Source organism: Papilio polytes, unplaced genomic scaffold (genome assembly GCF_000836215.1).
Source record: "Papilio polytes unplaced genomic scaffold, Ppol_1.0 DF823177.1, whole genome shotgun sequence".
NCBI classification, from domain to species: Eukaryota; Metazoa; Arthropoda; class Insecta; order Lepidoptera; family Papilionidae; genus Papilio; species Papilio polytes.
In genome coordinates, this window is record NW_013526027.1 from 1,539,620 (window position 1) to 1,563,702 (window position 24,083).

The 24,083-nt window shown below is 31.9% G+C and overlaps 1 protein-coding gene across 1 annotated transcript in view; it reads left to right on the plus strand.

Moving 5' to 3' along the window:
• Positions 1-315: 315 nt before the first annotated feature.
• Positions 316-24,083, plus strand: part of LOC106105160 — a 33,420-nt gene continuing 9,652 nt past the window's right edge. The window contains exons 1-3 of the mRNA XM_013285394.1: positions 316-421; positions 19,153-19,370; positions 21,042-21,195. Coding sequence (XP_013140848.1) covers positions 419-421; positions 19,153-19,370; positions 21,042-21,195 — 375 coding nt within the window. The 5' untranslated portion in view covers positions 316-418. The remainder of the gene's footprint in view (positions 422-19,152; positions 19,371-21,041; positions 21,196-24,083) is intronic.

Consider the following 24,083-nt stretch of genomic DNA (forward strand, 5'->3'; position numbering starts at 1 on the left):
TGTAAACACTTAATAAAATGTGTATAAATATAAACAGAGTAAAATTGTTTACTTTATTTTGTAATGAAACTAGTATGTCTAAAACATTATTCTTTTTTAGGATATAATCATGCTAAGCTTGGTACTATGGCGCCACAACAACATCATCAAATTTACTTCTGGAACATTGATCAGAAAATAGGACCATGAGGCATGTGTACGCTGAGTCGATATACGCCGATGATTTGAAATAAACCCGCGAAATTATGCAAAACGTTATCGTTATCATTATCAATGAAGATGCGCACACGCAGCCAATTTGAGTAACGATCGGAGCACTGAAGGCTGCAGTCGCGCGCCGGCCGGCACACAATACGGACGTGCCGTAACCTAGTCAAATAACACCGCGTGGCCGTACCGCGTGTTTCAAATTATCGCTATGGTGAGTGACGTGTTTTATAATTAGTGATAATAATGCAGATTTATAAACACAATAAAATACATGGTTTTGTTTAATTCGTTAAAAATTCAAGGCATTTTTGTCGGCGAGTATAACGTGTGCATAAACCGCGTGTCTAATTGCAATTTCTTTTGCTACGAAGACAATGCTCTCGATTGTAGAGCTATTTGTTAAATTATGTTACAGTACAATTCTCGATATTAAACACATGAAGTGACATGATTTTTTACAGTAAAGTAACAGTACTCATATTGTAAGAATCAGAGACTATTTTGTTTTTTTTTTAATTGACACAGACTATCAAGTGCCTTATCTATGTAATTATGTTCTTAAGGTAAAACAAATTACTAGCTAAATACACAATGCTTATTGACATTGAATAATTGCAAACTAAACTAACACACCTTGTATCTTTCAGTTTCACTGTGACTATTTTGTCTTTTTAGTTTGTGGTTGACTATCTCGGTTAATGACCATCTTCCTTCTAACTTTTGCCAAATATATTTGGTTCAGCTTGGCATATATTCCAGTAATTTGGCAAAAATAGATTCATTTTAAAAATTGTAACAAACGCTGATTGTAAAGTGGTGTTACAATTTTCAAGTATGACTTTAACATTTTTGAATTTCAATACATTACAGATTTTCAGAGATTCGTCATTAGAAAAAATCATTTTTCCTATCTCATGTTGTAAGAAGTAGGTAGGCTACTTAATTGTATACTTGTATTACCAATTAATTAGAAATAGAGAGTGTGATACAAGATTGTAAAAAAAATGAGACGTCTGATAGACAATTTATTAGATAAAAGAAAAGATCTAGTAAATATGTAGACACTGATTTTTTTTCCAATTTACCTTATTATCCAAAATTAAATCGCACATTTAAAAGGAAAATAGCTGTTGAAATAAAAAAATCATGTTTACAACTTAGGTAAACTTAATCATACACATTCTTCCAAAAACAACAATTCGACTCGTCGGTCATATTGTCGTATTTTTCCTATATTTAAGACATCAAAAATAATGCCCTGTATATATCTTTATGAGTCATGTTTCATTTCGGTTTTGCGATCCATCGTCGTCTGATCGTTACTCCCATTTCTTAAAAAATCTTATTTTATTTGCTAAATTGTCAAGGAAATTATCTACAAACCAAGTAAAGATAGTAGTGAGAACTCAAGTGAGAGTTAACTTAGTAAGAACTGGTCTTTTCCGTGTTGCATTCAAGTGACCAACTTACCTGGATTTCAGATCAATAAATTCTTGTTTGAATTTTGACCTAATGATTATTCATTAAAAAGCGTACATTGTTTTACACTAGCTGTTGCTTGCGACTTCGTTCGCGTATAATTAAAAAAGCTATGTTACTCACTGATAACGTAGCTTTTTAATTGTGAAAGAATTTTTGTAATCGGTCCAGTAGTTTTTGAGTTATTCCAATACATACATCCAAAAATACAAATCTTTCTTCTGTTACATTAGTATAGATATTTAGTTGAGTTTGTTTTAATTTGAGTTAGCGCAAGTAAACTAACTAACTACTTAAAAAGCATGTATGAACTAAAATGTTTATGGTAAAATAAAATAACATTATAATAATAAGCACATACAATTTCAACTCTTACTTATTCTTATGTTATATTGAATGTAACTTTTAAAAAATGTAATTTTTATTTCACGGTAAATCAGTACTTGTACATTACTAGTACAATTTAAGTGGCAATACGTTCGTGAATGAAAAATCGCGTCACTTTTGTAAGTGCCATATTTTCTCTCCTCTTGAACTTTATATTGGAACGCAGGCGAGTTATTCCAGTCCTTTACGCTACAAAAACTACCAACCAACTTTGTATACGAGTAACAAGGGACGGATGGAAAACGAGTCTAGACGAGCTCAGGGTGACGGGAAACAGGGAGATTAAATCATATAACCTAAAGTGTTTACACAAATAACTCCTAATATTTCGTCTCAAAATCTTTTTCACTTTAAACAAGAATTTGTGTAATTCTAGTAAAAAATGATTAGTTTACTCGTGACTTTAATTTCTTTATTACCAAGTAAGGACAACAGAACAATGTATGGATCGATAAATCTTTCTAATATTATAAATGCGAAAGTTTGGATGGATGGATGTTTGTTGGAGTTAGTAGCCTAAACGGATCTCGATTATATTTTGGCATAGATGTAGAGGACAGTCTGGAAGATCACACAGGCTACTTACTTTTGTTTTTATTTAATTCTACGCGTACGGAGCCGCGGGCGAAAGCTGATTTTCTAATGAAATAACAAGGATTTGACATAAACAAATAGAAAAATTCTCAATAACCTTTTCTGTTATTTAATGCTTAATGTAAATATAGATCCCATATTCTCGTTTTGATTATGAACTATAAAATAAACACCATTTACCTTGTTTTTAAAATTAACTTTATAACCTAAAACAAAACCTTACGCTTTTAAATAATATGACTCTAGACGCTAAGACCTAAATGTAAAGCATTGAACTGAAGAAAAAATGCCAATTAGCATAAAAATTAATGAGCAGACATACTAACAGGTTAAAAATATTACGTAACAACAAACAACTGATTGAATCGTATACTAACGTATTTAGCACACTACCTAAAGCTAACTGAACCGAAGGAGATACGATTCTGATATTAACCTAGCTTGGATATAGCTTGCACCAGCGATCTATGGGCTTACATTAAAATAATGTGGAACAAACTGCGTTCCATTTTAGATCTGTTTTCATTTCGAGTTAGCTTGTAAAAAAGTTTACATAAAATTATATGCTCTTAATTGGAGAAATTGTTAGGGATGAAGTCTCACGTGGTCTATTTTATGTTATTCTTGTTTATGTCGTTTTCATTTAATAAAGGATTTGTAGAATATGGATGCTTTAAGTATTAATATTCAAACATATTAAGTTTATTAACATGTTTCATTAAAACCGGCAATATTCGAAAATTATATCTACTACAATATTTATTTTAAATTCATAATATTAATCTTTAAATATATGACTCGAAGTAATTTGTCGAAGTTTTTCTCTTAACAAAGCAAACTCTCGAGGAGTTCGAAAAGAAGCTTACAAATGATGTTTTCCTTCAATTTCAGGCATGTGATTATAACTTATAAGTACTTGCAAAATTGACTTTATATAAAAAATATTAACAACATTCTCCATTTAACAATGACAAACAACACTTCAAAAACAAACACGACTAACTTTTGTTAAATTTTCATTCGTAAGCGACTGAAGAAATAGACTTTGAAATGATGTCACATAACTTAAACAAATTCATATTTAACAAGACAGAAAAGAAAAGTTTATCACCACTGGTGGAAAAAGAAAAAAACAATAATCTTAACAATGTTCGAAACAATTATTTACATAGACTATTATTCGTTCTACATTAACTACCGTCTATACTAAACATCTAATTTTGTTACCATCTTGAACACTTAAAACAAAAGCATGCCAATTTATTAGTTTCACGTTAGGACGTCTTGTCGAGGCCAACCATTCCATTTAGCTCACTTCCACTTTGATAATGCTGAAGTTATACATTACTTACAATCATTATCAAATCGTAGTTTAATTAGAGGTGAATTTAAGTATAATTTCTCTCTACTTTACGCAAATTGTAATATACGAGTTATTGCCGTTGCGTAGACAATACTGCTCACGGTGCTGGACAGAATGGGTCGATGTCAGCAAATTCCAAATTCTCGCATAAGCCTTTTGACCCCCCAAAGCGTAGTAAAAATAGGCCGCGGTAAATATGGCGCCAAGGGCGCTGTTGAGGCTAAAACCGGTAATGAGCATTATGCGTAAATTATGTTGATACAATAAAGACCAGACTCCTGGATGAGGTTACTGTCATCTCTCTCTTTATCTGTATAAAAAAGAGACAGAAATCAAACTCAGTCTTTTAGCACAAGATTAGTATAAGAAATTTGAAATTACGAGACATTGACCATCAATTTAGTCTGAATATTGCAGTCAGCAATCTTCTGGAATTATTTAATTCCTTTAAGAAATAATTCACATCTTAAGTGTGTTACATATAGAGTTAAGATATAGAACGATAGTTTATCTCGTATTGATAAAGAGTATTATAAATTTTATCTCGCTATCAGCATTAAGAAGCGTGTATGCGAAGGATTTTTATAAGATTAGATCTAATTACGAAAATTTGTTTCATGTTTCTGTAATTTTTATTGCTTAGTTTTTGCGTCTTACATTTAGTAGAGTTCCGAATGTGTTGCCAGAATTAGAGCAAGATGTTCATAGAAACAATGATTGAATCACTGAATAACTGATTGATCGTGAGATCACGACAACTTGGTAATACGCTAATCAACTTCCTTGTTGTATTTTCATATATTTTATAGTGTGTAAATTAACTCCGAACTGGTTCTAAACTTCAGCTGAACTGCGACTCAACAATTAAACAGCTCACGGCTCAACGCAGTTTTCCGTAATTTTGGGAGCCGACGAGCCGCGAACTGCCCGGTCCTTCACCCAAGCGAACCATAACTGATCTGCTGGTCTTCAATTTTATTGAGTTATTCCTGACTACAGGAATCCGAGGAAATCTATTCATGGAGCAAAAGAGTGGCGCCCAATTATCAAGATTATGAATATTGATAAAAAGGGATTTAGATTTAACCTACACTTTTACAATACAACCAAGGTAAAAGCAACAGATTTTGAACATCTTTCTACATCTTTAGAGAAAAGAAATTAGTTATTGAGTTTTTCGAATGTTCTTATTAAATTCTAATTGGGACAAGTTGTGTCCCCCATTGATAGTTACATATGCATTTTCATCTACGATATAGATTAAAACCCATTACCTACCGCGTAACTTTTTACTTCTAATCATTTTATTAGAACCTTAAATAAACGATATCGTTAATATTTGAACGCTCCAATTTACAATATCGCATGTTCAAACAACGTCATCTTTGTGTGACGAATATGCGGTAGAAATTAATATAAATTAGCACGCCAATATAAACGCAATAAAACGCTAGTTGCCGTTTAGATTTACAGTATAATTAGAGCAATATCATGATGACTTTAGTGTACATTTCGGAACAGATTAAAAAAAAAAAATAAAAAAATAAGTGGACTATGTTTTCTCCCAGACTCTCTCTACATCCATTCCAAATTTCATCGAGCACCGTTGAAGACATTAGGCTACAAACGCTAAGAAACATCCATATAAACTTAGAAATGTTTAATATTACTAGTTTTCGCCCGCGACTCCGTCCGCGTGGAATTAAAAAAATCAAAAGTGCTACTCACTTTCTCTCTCTTCCAGACGATCCTCTAAATCTGTTCCAAATTTCATCGAAATCTTTTTAGCCGTTTAGGATACAATCTCTAACAAACATTCATCCATCAATCTAAGCTTTCGCATTTATTATATTAGTATGAAGTAAGATAGTAAGATTTGCGTACTTTGTCCAGAAGGGTATAGGAATTAATAGAAGTATATTAATTTATTTTAAATCATGCTACTATCGATTAGTTTTACATAGTTTATTGTAAATATTTATGTAACTTTCCTACATCGTTTGTAAGACGAAGACTGCTTGGAACTTCAAACTTATCTGCGAAAGACCGCAGCGTAAACAATTTCCTGTCGGGCTATTGGCAATTTCTCAAACTACAGTAGCTGCAATATTTTCTGTTCAACGTGTAACTTTAGCTATACTTAAGCTACACTGTAAACGATTTAAGCTACATGTGGAAATCTTAGTTCCCAAATAAAAGAGCTTGAAAAAAATTACTACTAATATTATGATTGCGTAAATTTATATGGTTGTATGTATAGAAATTTAGCATACTTTTTTTTAATCTACGCGGACGTAGTCGTGGGCGAAAGCTAATACTGAATAAAGGGAAAATAAAACAATGAATTCAATTCACAGTTCATATATTTCAGACCATTTAAGTATTTGTAAATCTATTTATTACCTAACAAATAACCAAGAACAAACAACATTTTTTTTATCTATTTATGTCATTTTCGTATATGTTAAATAATATTACATATCAATTTTTCATATGTACAATTTACCCGACGTTCTTACGGTGAAGGAAAACATCGTGATGCAACCTGCACATATTGGCGAAATCAACTCAACGCTGGCCCAATGCGGGTTGCTTTGAGCCAGCGTGGTTAACTATGGCCTAGTCACCCTAATTTAGGGTAGGCTCCGAGCCCCTCTTTTGGAACGTATAGTAAGATGGTGATGATGATGAATTGCATTTTTCGTAAAACTAGATACATATGTGCATTGCATTTATATTATTCTCTAGACATATGTTACAGTGTAAATAATGTCCTTTCCATAAACCTGTTCGAAATGAGACATGATCCTGAAATTGTTTTCCTGCGAAACCTGTAATGCAGGTCGACTGGTACCCATGCAAGTTTAGGTCATATGCTCTTGTCTCACTACAGTCATGATGCGTTGTAGAAATCTCTACATAGTATATTACAGTAGCTACCCGGAGTCTGTATGTCCCTATGTATGCTTAGATGTTTAACTATTAAGTCAATTAAAACGTTGTTTTCTCTTTTACTTATGTGTTCTTAAACGCATATACTTTTTGGTGAAACATTAGTAGGATTAGTGAACATCAAAATAGTTTTGATATACCATTTTTTTACTTTTTCAAGCATTGCTGCATAATGTTCAAGCCAATAATAACGAAAGATACAATTTACGTTATGTTTATTTTTAATAGTTATTATCTTAATAACTATATTATTCACTTGTAGTTTAATTAGAAGTCGAAACTAATTAATAAGCGAAAAACAATCAAGAAGTTGTAGTAAATTTAAACTTTGGGAAACTCAAGTAGTTTCCATTGTTAAAGTTGTGCTGAGAAAGTATGGACCGAGTCTTAATTTTAAGTTTCAATGATTTATACTTTCATTAACTAGTTAAAATCTAATTAATAATGACCTGAACATAGGTATATAACCTATAGATAGAGTATTTCATACAAGTTTGATTGATCGAGGTCGATTTTCAAAACGTCTTGAAGTTGACATTACTGAGGTATTTTTTTCCAATGATAGTCCTTCCCTTTCTATCGTAATTACAACCGCGTCTAATAAATCTATTATAATTGTGAATTATTTTGTAAGTACGAGTACATATTTATTCAAAAGGTGTGCGTAGGTGAAAACAACTTGTAACAACAAACTAAATGATGGATAGCGGTTAACCAAATATAGTGGAGTTGTTTGAATTACTCCATTTGTTTTTACACAGGTGTAATGTGGTTTATTCAGTGGGATAATGGTATGGAATATTTTAATAATGAATAACTGTTTTAGCTAAAAAATAACACAAAACACGATTTGCAGTATTCATTTTCGTGTCTTTTATATTCAATCTTTTTGTTGATGTTAGTTAGTTAATTAAAAATAAAAATTTTACTAATATAAATGCGGAAGTTTAGATGGATGTTTGTTAGAGTTTGAAGCCTATACTGCCGAACTAATTTCGATGAAAATTGTCATAGCTGTATAGTCTGGAAGAATACATAAGTCATTTACGTTTGTTTTTTTTATAATGCACGCAGACGGAATCGCGGGTGAAAGTTAGATTTATTATATTTATATAAGACTAAGCTTAATTCTAAAAATATATTTGAATTCCACTTCTTTTAAACGTAGAGGGAAAATATTTGCGGCCAGTCTGTAGCCAGAATTTTCTCGTTTGATAGACATGACGTGGCGTTTTAACGATCATGTTATAGCGTTACCGTCGCAGTTCATACCAACACTGCGTTGTTTATATCATGTGTTAAAAATCGCGGTAATAGAAGGGTAAATCAAATATTGCACACATATCAAATACAAATATATGTCACCATAAAATAATGAACATTTATAAAATTATCCCGTAATGGATAAGTAACCTGCTTCAGAATTAATCTATATTCTATATTCATGTTATAAAGAGATATTTTTGTATATATTAGAATAACTTAAAAACTACAGTGCAAAATTGAAAAAAATCTCTCGCTATTAAAAAGCTACGTTATCAGTGAATAACATAACCTACGTTTTTCATTATTTTTTAATTTTACGGACGTAAAGTCTAATATTTTATAAATATGCTAAATAAAAAATAATTTTAAATTATACGTGCATTAAAAATCGTAGTATTCGTGTAGTAACGTTGAACAAATCTTGAATTCATTGGAATTTGTTTATGTAAATGTACTTTAACAAGTTGTGAAAGTGCTCTTCAAAAATACATTTCACAAGCCAGGGAAAACTCAACGCGGTGTTATTGAGGGAAACATTCATTTCCTACTTCTTCGACATTTTTCCCTTTATACTTTCCATATACATTTAATAAAGGTATAATGTAAGTAAGCTGTTATTTAATGAAGTACTTTTACCAAGCGTTCTCAATGTTAAAGGTTTGAATTAAATTTTTGTCTCATTCGAAAGTAAAAAGTATTTAGAGATGGAAGCAAAAAAAATGTAATTCAAATAAGTATTATTATGTAATCTGGCAATTAAGTAAAAACTAGAATATAGCTTTTTTATTAACAAAAAAATTAAAAATAAACCGTTTCTAAATGACGTATGTTTAAGCTAAAATGAATTAAAAAAAAATCCAAATTCTTTATGGTAAGGTGCATTTTTGTGAAGATATTTCGTCAGTAAAACCCCACACTTATAGATTAGTTTTTAATTAGTTGGTATTACCAATTCGATAGTACGGATTTACTCTGCCGGCGTAGCTTCTCAAACTTACCTAATTATAATTTCTACTCACAAGCAACGCTAATTACGTTCGAGGAAGTAAGTGGACGACTGCTACATACATCCTGTAGGTACATATATATTTCGCATTGTTATTAGTGTCTGGTACACTGCGCGATTATCGACATTTTGATGAGCACCGTTGATGATACTAAAGTAAGCAACAATTGCACTTGGCATCCGAGAAAATACCTTATAGATAGAAAAAAATGTTAGAATGTAGATTTTTCATATGCTATTTAGCACCAATCTTCAAATTCATATTATAAATGTAAAAGTTTATATGGATGGATGTTAGAGTTTAAAGCCTAAACAGCTGAACATATAAATCTTTCCTTAGATTTAGAGAATAGTCTGGAAGAACACATAGTCTTCTAAGATTTTATTTATTCCGCGATAACGGAGTCGCGGGCGAAAGCTTGTTTTATTACATTTTGATTTGCACAAAATGTTTGTAAGTCACCTTTTCAATTAAGATATATTTAAATAATAACCTCACTGATATCACAGATTTAGGTAAATATAGTTGACTGAACAATCACTGGTTTACTATTTTAATGGTAAATCGATTGATTGAATTAAAATTAATTATCTAATTCATTGAAATAAAACAGCGGACATGCAACTTTGACCAAACTATCTCTGAACTGTTGTGCGATTGTCGATTGTTTTGCAGCCTGTTCAACTGTTTAGTTGCACAATTAAAAATCGAGTAATGTGTACCTCAATATTAGCTCATAGGAATCAAAGCTAGACTAAAAAATTGTACTATAGTTTAGTTCCAGCTTTGCGCACGCTCTTAAGCGATATTTTGGTAGAAAGTATGTAAAGTCAATTAAACTTTTTTATATTATTAATTTGCTCATTAACGAAGAATCGATCAAGCGATCTCACATAAAGCAATATTTCCATCTCTTTATTTATTTATTCATTTATTTATTTACAACTAGCTGTTCCAGTGCGGCTTCATCCGCATGAAATGTCAAAATTGAAATGCATAAATGACAATTGCTTCCTTGATGTTAGCAGCAACTTATGGTCTCTTTCCCACATTAGGAATTTTATCCAAAATATTTACCCCCTAAATTTTATGGCATGAAAATATATAGCCTAAAGCGTGACGTAAGTGTAGGGCTTTTTATTTAAAAAAAAAAAAAAAAACTATTCAAAAATATGCTGTAATTGCTGACATCTTAGGCAACAAAGAAGTGTGTGTTTACGCTTTATTATAATAGTATAGATAGGAAGTCAACGTATCATATGAAACAAGTTATGTTTGATGAAGAAAAATAATTAGAACAATATCATGGATACACTTACAGGCTCTTAACTCAAGTTCTCCGTATATAGCTGAAATATACGAGTATTACGTCCGTTTACGAATAAATAGTAACGTTATATATTTTCATTTGTACGTGGAACTCGTACGTTTAATGAACACGAAACATTTTCAAGCGTATCCAATATTTACCTACCAACGTTATTGGGATTTCAAACGGATTTAAAATTTACACTGTTTTGATCAAAGGTAAAACAGCAGCCGAATGAACTGCATGAATAAAAAAAATATCATTTTTTTAAATACATAAAATAGTAATAAAAATTACTTTTGTAATTAACAATGACTTGCTATCGCCCGCGACGTTATTGGCGTGGAATAAAAAAGAACTGTGGCTTTATTTAGAACTAGCTTTCGTCCGCGTGAAATTAAAAAAAAAAACAAAAGCAAGTACCCTATGTGTTCTTCCAGAATATCATCTACATCTATACCAAATTTCATAGAAATCCGTTCAGCCGTTTAGACTACAAACTTTAACAAACATCCATTCATCCATCCATCTAAACATTCGCTTTTATAATATTTCTGTTCTGTGGATATCTGTTCTAAATTTAAATCAATTCAACCGTCCTGGAATTATATGATAACAAACATCCATCCATCCCAAATGCATAATATTAGTAAGATTGTTAATAACAATACCTAACACTACAAAATTCGATTACGCAAACTTCAATACACGATTACTTAAAATACGAGTACAGTTACGATATAAAGACAAAGTTACGATAACATTTATACTTATGCACAATGTAGTTGGCAGATGTTTGCAAAACAGGTACTTAAATGTTATTACACCTTTGCTGAAACGTTATATCAAATTCCAAATTATTTTAGATGTTTGTTACTAAATATCTCCAATACGGCTTAACGGACCTTGATCAAAAGCACAATAGAACAAAGTCTGGAAGGAAACATAGACTACTTAATAAGTTTTTTAATTCCGCGGTTAAGTAACATTTTGTTTAAAACAGACAGAGTATAATTTTCTACATAAATTTATTCTCGTGAATTAAGGAATTATAGTGACTAACTGTAGGATGTTTGAAACCTTAATTTGAGGCCGTTATTAAAAATTTATAAAACAATTATCGTATGATTGCCTCATCTGACTTAAAAAAGATATGTTTTTTAAACCGGAATTTCATTGAACGTTATAAAGGCCTATAAATATGTTTATTAAAAAAATCGTATAAATATAAATAGTCTTCAAAATATAAATAATACCACGAATACCATTATCCTTGAACGCATGATGATTCACATCATCGAAAAAATAATAAACGTTAGTTTCCACTGCGGAAAAGTAAGAAAGTTTCATAGTGTAAGAGGCTAGCATGATAGAATTTTTCAAAGACAATGATCATCAATTTACATAAAAGGATAGGTTGACTTGAAAATTTCCTTTGTTTCGTTTCAACTTAAACGCGGCAGTTGATGACTCTTAATTCAATTTCTACTTTTAGCTCCAATCATTATAAACAGCAACCACCAACGCTAAAATGAAATAGACAAATAACTACGCCATATTATATTGTGTGCCATAGTACTGTATTGTCAGTGAAATCCTACTGCAATAGCGCGATATAACTGGACATAACATTTCAGCCTCGGTTTTTATTGATCGCGCTATCCGAGTCATGGCCGCGTCCCAGCCACTGCTGCCATTACACCTATCTCATTAACTAGGACTGCACAAATTATCCTATCATTATGCACGTTTTGTTATTTCAACTTTATGAACCACTATTGTCCTATTTTAAATATTTAGCGCCTGTCCCACAATTCTTGTAAATCGTCCGATAACCCAACGTATGAAATATGTGATGGAAATATTAGATTTAAGTAGTCTATCTGACAGTTTTAAGCTAACTGAGCAGAGGCTCAGATTAAGAGCCTGTCCCGCCACAGGCTGATAGAGATCAGCCTGTGGTGGGACAGGCCCTTAATCTTTCATATAATCAAACCATACATTCTTCGGTCTTCCTCTATACTTGAAACCTACCTATAATACGTACCCTATAGATGGTGTGTTTCATATGATTTTAGACGTCTAATTGCGGGTCGTTACACACTAGTTTTCACCCGTGACTACTTCCTTTTTCCAGACTATATTATACACCTGTGCCTAATTTTATCAAGATCCGTTCAGCAGTTTCGGCTACAAACTCTAACAAACATCCATCCATTCAAGCTTTCGCATTTATAATATTAGTAAGATTCGTAAGATAACGATACTTTGGGGGATTACCTCATACAAAAGACGTTCTTTGTGCTACGCATATGTCTCAGTAGATTAAAAAACTATGCCGTTCAAGTTATAAAAATAGACAGTAAATCGATTCCGATATCAACTTTCCGAAGGTTTTTAATGCCATGATAATTACGCGAGGGGCGTAAAGGCCTTTATTAAGTGAGACTAGAAGGAGGAAAATTCTTGACGTATTATTAAGTTAGAATAAACTTAAGTTGATGTGATACAAATATTTATTGTTTATTTTTCCTGTTGAGAAAACATTTACTAAGTTACAGACACGATATCTTATAGTTTTTTTTATCTGGTACTAGATCATTATTTGTAAAAAAAACGAATAAAAGAAATCGAAAACATTACTTAAATGTTTAAACTAAAATAATTGTGTAACTATAAAAACGTTGGCTTGTAATAAAAATATCATTATTATAATCTACATAGACATTTATTTAGTCTGTCGACCGTGAAATAAAAACAAGTTAGCATTCATTGTTGAGGAAAATCTATTTCAAAAATATATAATAACGTTGCAATTTAAATCACACACATATCCACGAATGTGTCAACGCCACGTGAATGTAAATTACAATTAATGCTGTTTTCAATACCGTAAAGCCTGTTAAAAACGCGTTGTCTCTGTTATTTCCATAGAGATTAAAAGAGATGAAAGACAGTTTTGACTTTTTTAACATTTGAAGTCAGCGTATAGAGGTGGTTGTATTCATAACCACCTAAATCTACACTTTTTTGCTTGATATTATTTTATTGTGTAACAGTACTTTGAAAGTAGTTAATTAAAATTATTTGCGAATTTATTACGATTCACTAGCTCAACCTACAACAGCGCTGCATCAGAAAATTGAACAACACTCTACGACGTAAAATAATTTAAATTATTACAAAAACAGAAAAAGAAATGAGTTACAATTTAGCTATTATATTATATTGGGATACATTAGATTAAGATTCAAATTAAATGAATAAACTACGTAAATTAATAATAAGTGCAAAACTTTATAATCTCTTTTCTCTATTAAAGCTCGATCGCAGAAATTTCTCATCACCTGCAATCTTAAAGGGATTTAACTCGCGAACAATCTATAATTAAAATAGGAGATGCAATAAAGATCGCGTCGCTTCAGTTCCCTTGCATTAAATGCGAACCAACTCTGAAGAAATTTTCCCAACTGTCATAACTTTAATAGCCAAGAATTTAGATTGAAAGATTATTATCTGTAGAATGACGTACACAAATATTTCAAATGATTAATGTAAACAAATTCACATGAATATTTTTAATTTAATAAATAAAAATACAATTTATGAATATGTCAACTGTCAAATTAAGATAAAAAAATCAAGCTGTCAAATTGACGTTTCATCAAAATGGCCAGGTATAAGATGAAGGCCACAGGCTGACATATGCAGGTTTTTATAAGTGCTTTTAGTTGGATAGATGGAAAGTAATTCGTATGAAATGTGCCTTTAACAGATACATATGTAGGTCAGACAGAAAGCAGGATAAGATGCATCGATCTGCGGCCGCCGCGAGGGAATCTACGTCTCGTCCCGCCAGCCCGACACGCGGCCATCTTGCTTTCCTACATCGATTCGTCTTGTTGATATCTTGTACATGCAACATAACATAAGAGATTAAGAAAGAAAACAAAAATTATAATGTTTCTAACAATAGCTTTCGTATTTTGTTGGTTTTCTTTTTATTTTCATAGGTTCACCTTTTAAAAAAAGTAACGTTAGGTCATTAATGTATCCAATTATGAATTTACGATGTTATAAAAACGAACTTTCATATTAAACGGTATTTTTCGATCGATTTTAAAGACTTATGCGATCGACAGTTCATTACGTGGGGCAATGGCTTGGCTAATTGCAACGTGTAAATCGTGAGCCAAATATTGCATATCGAGCACGAACCGGCTTGACAACGCTCCGCGGGGACTGCAAATGAACCTCGATTTAAACACTATGAGCTTTACCATAAAAACATTGACAGTGTTTGAAAACCAATTTATTTTAAACATACCTTTTTCAACTACAACTATCGCCCGGCGCAGATTTTCGGCAATACATGTTTATTGAAATCAAAAATACATGTTTATTGAAATGGAAAAAAAAGTTATCGAGAACAATAAATAACAGAAGTTACTTATACCAAAAGCAGATATATTTATTGTGAAACCAATAACTATGATACTAACCATATAACCAATCAGTGGCGGTCAAAGAGTTAAAACATCTAACTATATATTTTTAGGGTGACAACATTACCTCATAACTAAGGGTTTCCAATGTTGAAACACTTGTATTAAAACGTAGCTATACCAATGCGTTGCTTCTCATTTTGTTTATAAAAACAGAAACAATAAAATGTTTAAAATTAATCTTATATCAAATCTGTAGAATTTTATGATAAGCATTTTATAAAAATAGCATTATTAGGAAGCTGTTATAAAAATTGATCATTTGAAATGAGATAAGATTAACTATCAGTCGTAAAAAATCCTTCATTAATAATTCTGTCCACTCTATTGTGTTATAGCTCTGTACATATCGGAAAAGTACAAAGGAAATACGTCAGTTTATCGCAGCAGATAGCAATCAGTGGCAGTTAACGACTAACTGCCATAGAATTACTAACTAACACTAACTATTCAACACGTTAAGTTTTCCTTGAGCCGAAAAATATCCGTGTACTTTTGTATGCCTTTGAGAGATTAATCGTTAACACGACGCGGATTTGAATTATTAATTTCTAATAACACGCGATCTAAGAGTGAAGTAAGTTATTACATATTGTACAATTATCACATTTTTATTTAGTAGTAATATTTTTTTCAAGTATATTACTCTTTAGTTTAACATTTTTAATAATGATCAGTTATTGTTTTGTTTCCTACGTTACTGTGTTCCAAATTTGAACCACTTAACTTTACCAACGACAAAACACAACTATTTACTCGTAGAACGAACATCTATTAGGGCGGAGCGAAAACGACGCCTACAGTTATTATCTTATAGTTAATACTCTTACGTAATATGCGTCACGGTAGCACTTCTATTCCTACATTTAAAAATAAACGTATTAATTGGTTAATTGCAAACTTCAGTATTACGACATTTACCCTTTTCTATTTCACTTACGGGGCTTCGTTTCCCAACATTGTAACCGAAATAATCGCCGACATTGAACAAGTTAAAGTAGACGTAACTTTAGAAAAGCTTAATTGAGTACAGAATTAGCTTACGGATTGTGTTTAAAAATAACCACTAAGTACTTTTTCATCCTTTGAAATGCGTCATCGTAAAGGTAAGGGTCCGTTAAAACAGGGTTCATTGCAAATAAAATTAGCTTTGATTGAACGAGGATTTAATTTTCTTTGCACTTTTATCAAAAGAGAGGGTTAATGACGTGCAAATTAAAATCAAGCCCTGTTTAAATCTTTTGTAACTCAATTTGATTTGAGACTAGCTTTCGTCCGCGACTCCGTCCGAATTAAAAAAACAAAAGTGAGTAGCCTATGTGTGTTCTTCCAGACTGTCCTCTACATGTATGCCAAATTTCATCGAGATCCTTTCAGCGCCTTAGTCCAACCAAGTTGGATTTATTGATTACTATGAATATCATAGACATAGAACATAGTCTGGAAGAACACATAGACAACTTTTTATGTTTTTAATTCCGCGCTAACGAAATCGCGGGTAAAACTAGTTCAGAATTTAATAGGTGAAAACAGACGCAGTTTAACTATTTTTAATTGTGAAAGAACATGTCGACATCTGGTGTTTCCCAGGAAGCGGTGTAAAGTATGCACCTCACAGTGTGTTCCAAGAAATGCAGGTAGCGTTATATTTTCAATGAAATAACACCAACGTGCTACTCAATTACGTCCTTCGACGAACATTACAAAAGTGTCAATTATACCGGTGTCATTGACATAAAATACAACAGTAAAAATATATGTTCAAGTCTCAAAAGCGTATTGTTTTCTAACTGTACGTATTTATGGGGTAATATAACACAAAGTGAAGACATTTAACATTTTTTACCTCATTCAGGTTGTAAAAATTGACCAGAAAATTGTAAATGGGCAACAAACTTCGAAACAGGAAGTATTCTTTCATTCATAAAATATTACAAATCTAGTCAAAGCGGCTATCCCAGTGAATTGTTTGTAAAATAATTTACAACATAAGGTCGTAATCAAATAAATTAATATTTTAAAAGAACGTTTCTTTGTGTTACAATTAATAAAAGTTACAAAAATGAATTTGAATGTTTATACGTAGAAATAGTGTAATAAAGTCAAAAAAATAAAATAATAGAATTAAATCTTAATTCTTACTTGTTAATACAGTAGAACCTCGATAAGTTAAAGTTCAAGAGAAACGCAAAATATTTTAAGTTATAGAGGTTTTAAGTTATCAAGGGTCTATGTTCTGGAGGTTTTAGGCTCTGATGGGTAAGGGACATAATATTATTTTTTGAGGTTGTAGAGGTTTTTAAGCTACCGAGGTTTGAGTTATCGAGGTACTACTGTATTATTAATACGACAGTTTTGATAGATGGATTTTTGTTAGAAGGTATTTCTAAAACGGTTATACGGATCGTGATGACATTTGTCACAAATGTAGAACATAATCAGGAACAACACATAGAGTACCCACTAAGTTATTTTTATTTCTGCGTGCGAGTCGTGTGTAAAACCTAACAAAGAATAAGTAGTAATAATAGGAGATCAATTGAAGTAAGTTATAATATAAGAAATACGTGTAGAAACAAAATATTTTTACATTAAATTATGTTTTTTACATTACATAAGATGGATAACCTATACAATTTTATTTGTTCTTCCATTGACTTGGTTTACGAGATCTTTAATTCTGCTACTCCCACATTATCAGTATCATAAATGATGTCATACTTTAATATTAAAATTATCTCTGAGGTATCTTGTAAAATCGGGAAGTCCGTTGCATTTTGTCCGCAAAGCTATTTTTATAACCGTCCAGTCTATATGCGTTTAGTTTCAATTAAACGAGACAGGACTAAAATGTTATTCTCCATTGCTCGATTCAGCCAATATAAGTGGATTATTAATCGATTTTACTTTATAATTAGCTGTTCCCGTGCGACTTCATCCGCATAAAATTATAATAAAAATATTTTGTTGTTTACATGTGTCAAATTATCAATAGCAAATATTAAAATAGCATGGCATGACCAATCTTGGCAATCTTGCTTCCGTAATGTTGGCAGCAACTTATGATTCTCATATTAGGGTTTTTATCCAAAATATTTACGCCCTAAGTTCAATGACGTGAAATATATAGCTTAAAGCGTGACGTATGTGTAGGGCTTTTTATTAAAAAAGATTTATTCAAATATATGCAGTAATTGCTGACATCTTAGGTAACAAAGAAGTGTGTGTTTACGCTTTATTATAATAGTATAGAAGTATAGATAAAGGAATGTAATTTTATAGTATATTAATTAGTTCTACTCATTTGTTTTAATTGATTAATGCTGAAGTTTTCATTTATTTTATTATAACCTAGTGATTTATTAGGAAAGTTAATTTCAAAGGAATAACACTCAAGTTACCTAGTTCAGAAATGCATTTCAAGAATTTATCGAACCAAAAACACTAATAAATGGGTAAACGAATCTGGGAAACTGACCATAAATCGGTTCATGGTTCATATTGGTGAAGGTAAACAAATATTTTTGTCAGTTGTTCATGTAACTTACGTAACACATTTATATTTGTATTGACACACTTAAAGATTTGAAACATTCCTCGATAGAAATCTTTTTAAGAAGTTGAGAGTGACAAAGACATTGTACAATAATTTAGGCAGTTAAAGCCCATAGTCACATTTAGCGGCTATGAGAATTACTGTTACCAACTGTACCCTTACATAATACAAGTGACTGAAGTCACACTTGACTTTTTTATTGGATAATAGAGGATAATCATAGAGCAGTTAAAGTGGTATTGAGCGCATCTTTACCGCTTGCCGTACGTGTATTGAACTCTTGTTAACTATTTAAGATGTAAAGAAAAAGAATAGACAACGTAAATAATATTTAAGATTACCAAAAATATTCGTTGGAATTGACAAACGCAATAAATATGCAATTCAATAAAAAAGACTAATTTGGACCCATTTATAAAGCAATCAATAAATAACATTTCTTAAAAAAAATATCAATCATAACTTGATAATTAAGGGATCTTAATTGTGAAAATAGCAAACTAACGTTAATTTTCCCATTCCAGGCGTACGTCACACTTGCAGTGATCGTGTCCGCCGCTGTGGCGCTAGTATCGAGTAGTGTTGTCCAGGCACCGGGCAATGGCAACTTCGAGCTGCTCATCTTACACAACAATGACATGCACGCCCGCTTCGAGCAGACCTCTCAGCTCAGCGGCGCTTGTACCACCGCTGATCGAGAGGCGGGCAAGTGCTATGGAGGTTTTCCGAGAGTAGCTCACGTGTAAGTGAACCTTTTGACTGTCATACAAAGTTATAAAGTTATGCGCGGTTTACATTTAGCCAGTACAGTTGGTTGGCAATCAGTAACTGGAAGGCAATAAACTGGCACAGTGTGAGCTCTAACTCGTGCCAGGGAGTCTATACAACTGGCTGTCGCTACTGTCCAATTGTACTGGCCAAGTGTGAACCGGACATAAAGCGCAGATTGAGAGAGAAATCTACGCTAAGTGGACTGCGTCAATCATCTATAGACTGATAACTTGGTAAATGCGGTGTATTGTTAATACAATTTAATTAGTGAAATTCCAGTTAAATTAAATGTCCAAAATTCCTGACACGTTGATGTAGGTATAAGATTGATTAAATTTCTGAGTAATATAAAAATCAATTAAAACACATCTAAACAATTTCACTGTTTTTCCAAATAAAAATTGTTGACTCATCCTAAATTCGGTTTGCAGTGTACACAGCGGTACTGCAAACAAAGCCCACTTTATTGCAAATTGGAACAACGGACGCCGATCAACTTACAATTTAACCGCGGAATATTACGCCATTTTGTTTTTTGTTCCAGGACTATGTGCACAATATGCAAATAAAAGGTCTACAAAATAGTTGTATGGAAAAAACTATGTACTATATTTATTTTGGTTAAATGAAACTACAAAATAAATTTGCAATAAACAACAACGATAGAAACAAACGTTATAAAAAAGTAAACAACGGCCCTATTCACCCCATACATTACATCCATTTGTAAACACAAATTTTCTATTAGAAATGCTTCCATGTCATTTCTAGAGATTTAGTTATACTGTAAAGCCAATTTATTCAGACTTCTCCAAACAAAATTTACTTTAGATTAGGACTCGAAAAGGTAGGGCAAATAGTCGAATGCAACAGTTACGGCTACTTTCGTCATTCCCTTTTTAATCCATACAATCCTCTCGTGACTCGAATCCCGATCCAATTTATCCCAACCCTAATTATCAGCCGACACGAATACCCTCTCACCAGAAGGGAATGAAATCAATCAATCATTGGAGATAGTGGAATTTATTTTCAAGATTTAATTTAAAGACGCAAAATAAAAAAAGAAAACCTTTGTGATTAGCCTAGCTGATCCTCGCATCTTCCTTCGCGCGTAAATATTTTTTTTAATAAATAAAGCCAATGTTAGTGATAACAATAATGTTGAAAGAATTTTTGAAATCGGTCTGGTTATAACTATATTTCAATACACAGAACAATCCTTACCTTTTAAACTTAACATAATACTTTATTTGACAAATTGTGCAAAATACCGCATATTTTTTTTTTAAATCGTTACATTACTAAAAATCAATATGTTTATTTGAATATAACATAGCAAATATAACAATGCAATTTGAGATACATATTATGTGTTATACATACTCCTGTTTAAATACACACAAGACATTGTCATACTGTCGCAGTGTTTACTGAAGTTAACGACTCGCTGACATCGCCACAAACGTTCCGTTTCTCACAAGACAATGCATTACTCAATAAATAAAATTACAGCAGAATAAAATAATTGATTTAATTAACATTACTAATTATATAAGTATAGTGAAACTTTAGAATTTTTTGTAAATGACTAATTCAATTGAAACGGAATTAATTCTTATTTTCTTTTACTTAATTCCAGAGTGAAAGAGGCAAGAAAAGCAGCCGCGTCGGGCGAAGGTCCACCGGTTCTGTACCTTAATGCAGGCGACACTTACACTGGTACTGCCTGGTTCACCATCTACAAATGGAAAGTCGCTGCTGAATTCCTTAACGCATTACAGCCTGACGCCGTTGTAAGTACTCTATATTAAAAGTTATCAGTTCGTATGAAATGTCTGCCGTCCTTTTTCACGTATTACAATATGCAAACTTTATAATCGCTTGTATTAGCTGCTTGTTGTGTCTGCGGATACCTAAAATTGTATTACAAGCCCTACAAAGTTTGGATTGCGTTATACAATTCGTGCAAAATAACATGTAACTTAAAGTGACGTCATCGACCTCTTGTCCATGTTGTTGTGCACGGTTATAATGTAATAGTTATTTTTGTTGTGTTGTTACGCTCTATATGTTACATCAAGATGTGTTTGTATTGCAATTTTCGTCAATTAAAGGCCTAGTCGATATTCACCAGTTTTAACTAGTGTACATTAGAGTCCGTAAAGTATATTAATAAACGTTACACACGAAGTGCGGTTTTAATTTTATTAGTAAAAGATACTCCTGTTATTTGTATTCATATTTTGTTTTTGTAATTTATGTTTTAGGTATTTTGTGCTTATTTTTGTTTGTTATGTTGCGAATTTGTTTGTGCAAATTACTGTCGCTTATAAAGTGACAAATTATGTTTTATGTCACATTCAATGATTATTAAATTCTGTCATTGTCAACTGATAAATGAAAATCTATAATTACTCTATTACATTGGCTTCAGCTGAAAACTGTAATCATCTTGTTCGCATTTTACATTTACTTTTATTTGTAATAACCGTTTTAGGTTATTTAATACATTATCAAGAAATAACGTTATACTGATCATTGTACGTTTACCTGAACATTATTTGAGCTTGTTAATTATACATCACGGCATATTAATGGTCTATTATGTACAAAAAACTACCTATCTTAGATATTTGGATGTTGGATGTGTATTGAATTTCGCTTTGAGTCTTTTTAAAAGGACACAAATACACAAAACAATCAGTTAAAATTTAATATTCTACCTGTAAAGTCCGTGCGTAAACAAAAGGTCGAATGTCAGTTTGAATAAATCGTGCCGGCGGGCAGTGGCCGAATGCAGCCTGATTTTCATTGCTGGAAAATTTTCTAGCGTTGACAGCTTTGTGGCGTCGGGCTATCTATGTATATACGTTTAACATTACATACGCCAGCATACATACGGCTTATATACCGACGGAAAATCAATACTTGACAACTTGTTGCCTCGCGTTTGGTTATATAACATGATACGAAATAAACTCGAAACAAAGGGACGCAGTTCTGTTTTATGTCGAATTGATTTCAATCATTTTGATCTCATAACTTTATTATTTAATACTTCGGTTAAATTTCGTTGCCCATTTTACAAAACTTAGTACTTAAGTCGAGTTCTAGATTAAGTTTTACTTTAAAGCTAAGATAGTCGTCAACTTACATTGTTAGAATTACTAAGTTCCCTTCATTTCTTTGCACATTTGGGAGATAATAGAACGTTGTAATGGACAGCGATTACTTTACGTAACTTAGAGTCCTCAAGAATGTTTGACGCACGAATGGTTCAGCGCAGCGTATTATATCTTTTGAATTATTTGTCCAAATTGACCGTTAAAGACAAAGGTTATCTTTTTAAATACCAGAGATGATAAAAATGTTTTATTTGATAAAAAATGGTTATTTTAGACATGATGCACGTTTGCAATGCACGTATTAAATTTCACTTGTGGCAGAAAAATTTTAATTATACCAACATATTTCTAATCCAGTTCCTGATTTGATGTTGTGCTTTAGTTATGTAATTCTTATCGAATAGTGTCTTTTTTATCATAATACAGTGAATGTAGTGTTACAAAAATGATAGAGCGGGAATAACATGAGGCACGCTAGTAGACCTGATCGATGAAATTGTATTGTCACCAACCGTTATTAACTCTACCGCCATTGATATCAGACTCGTAAAATAATTGCCACTTCCTTGTAGCAAACAGAACAACAATTATATTCTATAGTGTTTTAAGACTTACACTTTTATAGCTAAGCTATTTTATTTATTGTGTATCAAAGAGATTCAAAAAATAATTAGAGTAAGCGTTGACATTTTTCACGTAAACTAACTAGCGCTACCTGGTGTCCGATATTCAAAAACTAATAATTTATACACTGAGGAAAGTCTCGGCGTATCAAAGACATTGAGATGTTACCGTACAAAGAAGTTACCAGTGAAAAAAAAAATTCAATACGTCTAGTCTATATACTTCTTAAATGTCTTTGTCGTATATGTGCAATTTAAAAACAAACTTTCACGAGTTTTTTTATCGAATTCCTTTACTCTACAAATTCAATCTCAAATTGATGCTAACTTAAATACCTTTAAAGTTATCAACGAGTCTGGACTAGAAATGTTATAACAAATACTATCTGTTTAAGACATCTGAGGTCATTTGGTCATGGTCAAGTATTTTGGGGCCAGGGTTTCTAGATTGAGGTTTAGTTAAGTCAGTTACAATACAAATTTAGTATAATTCAAACATAAACCATGACGTTGATAAAAGACTAGCCAGTAGCCAAATGGTAAAGATTGTGGAATATATTATTGTTAATGTATACTAACATTATAAAGAAAAGTTTTGTATTTTTGTATTTATTGAAATAACTCTAAAACTACTGAGGCGATTTAAATCATTCTTTCACCAATAAAAAGCTACGTTACTGAGTAACATAAGTCATATTTTTTATATTTCAGTTAGTTATTTATAATTCAATTATCTTCAAGATGTTAAAGAAACATTGTGTTCAATATTATGCTAAAAATTGTCTATTCCTAGGGGCTTAACTGTGCCCCCGCTAAGGGTATACGCTGCTACGGGTAACTTTGTTAGAAACTATCAATGTTGTAAAATATAATCCTAGTGAGAGTTAATGTAATGAACAGCACAATCGATAATGTTATCGTATCGGAGATTTG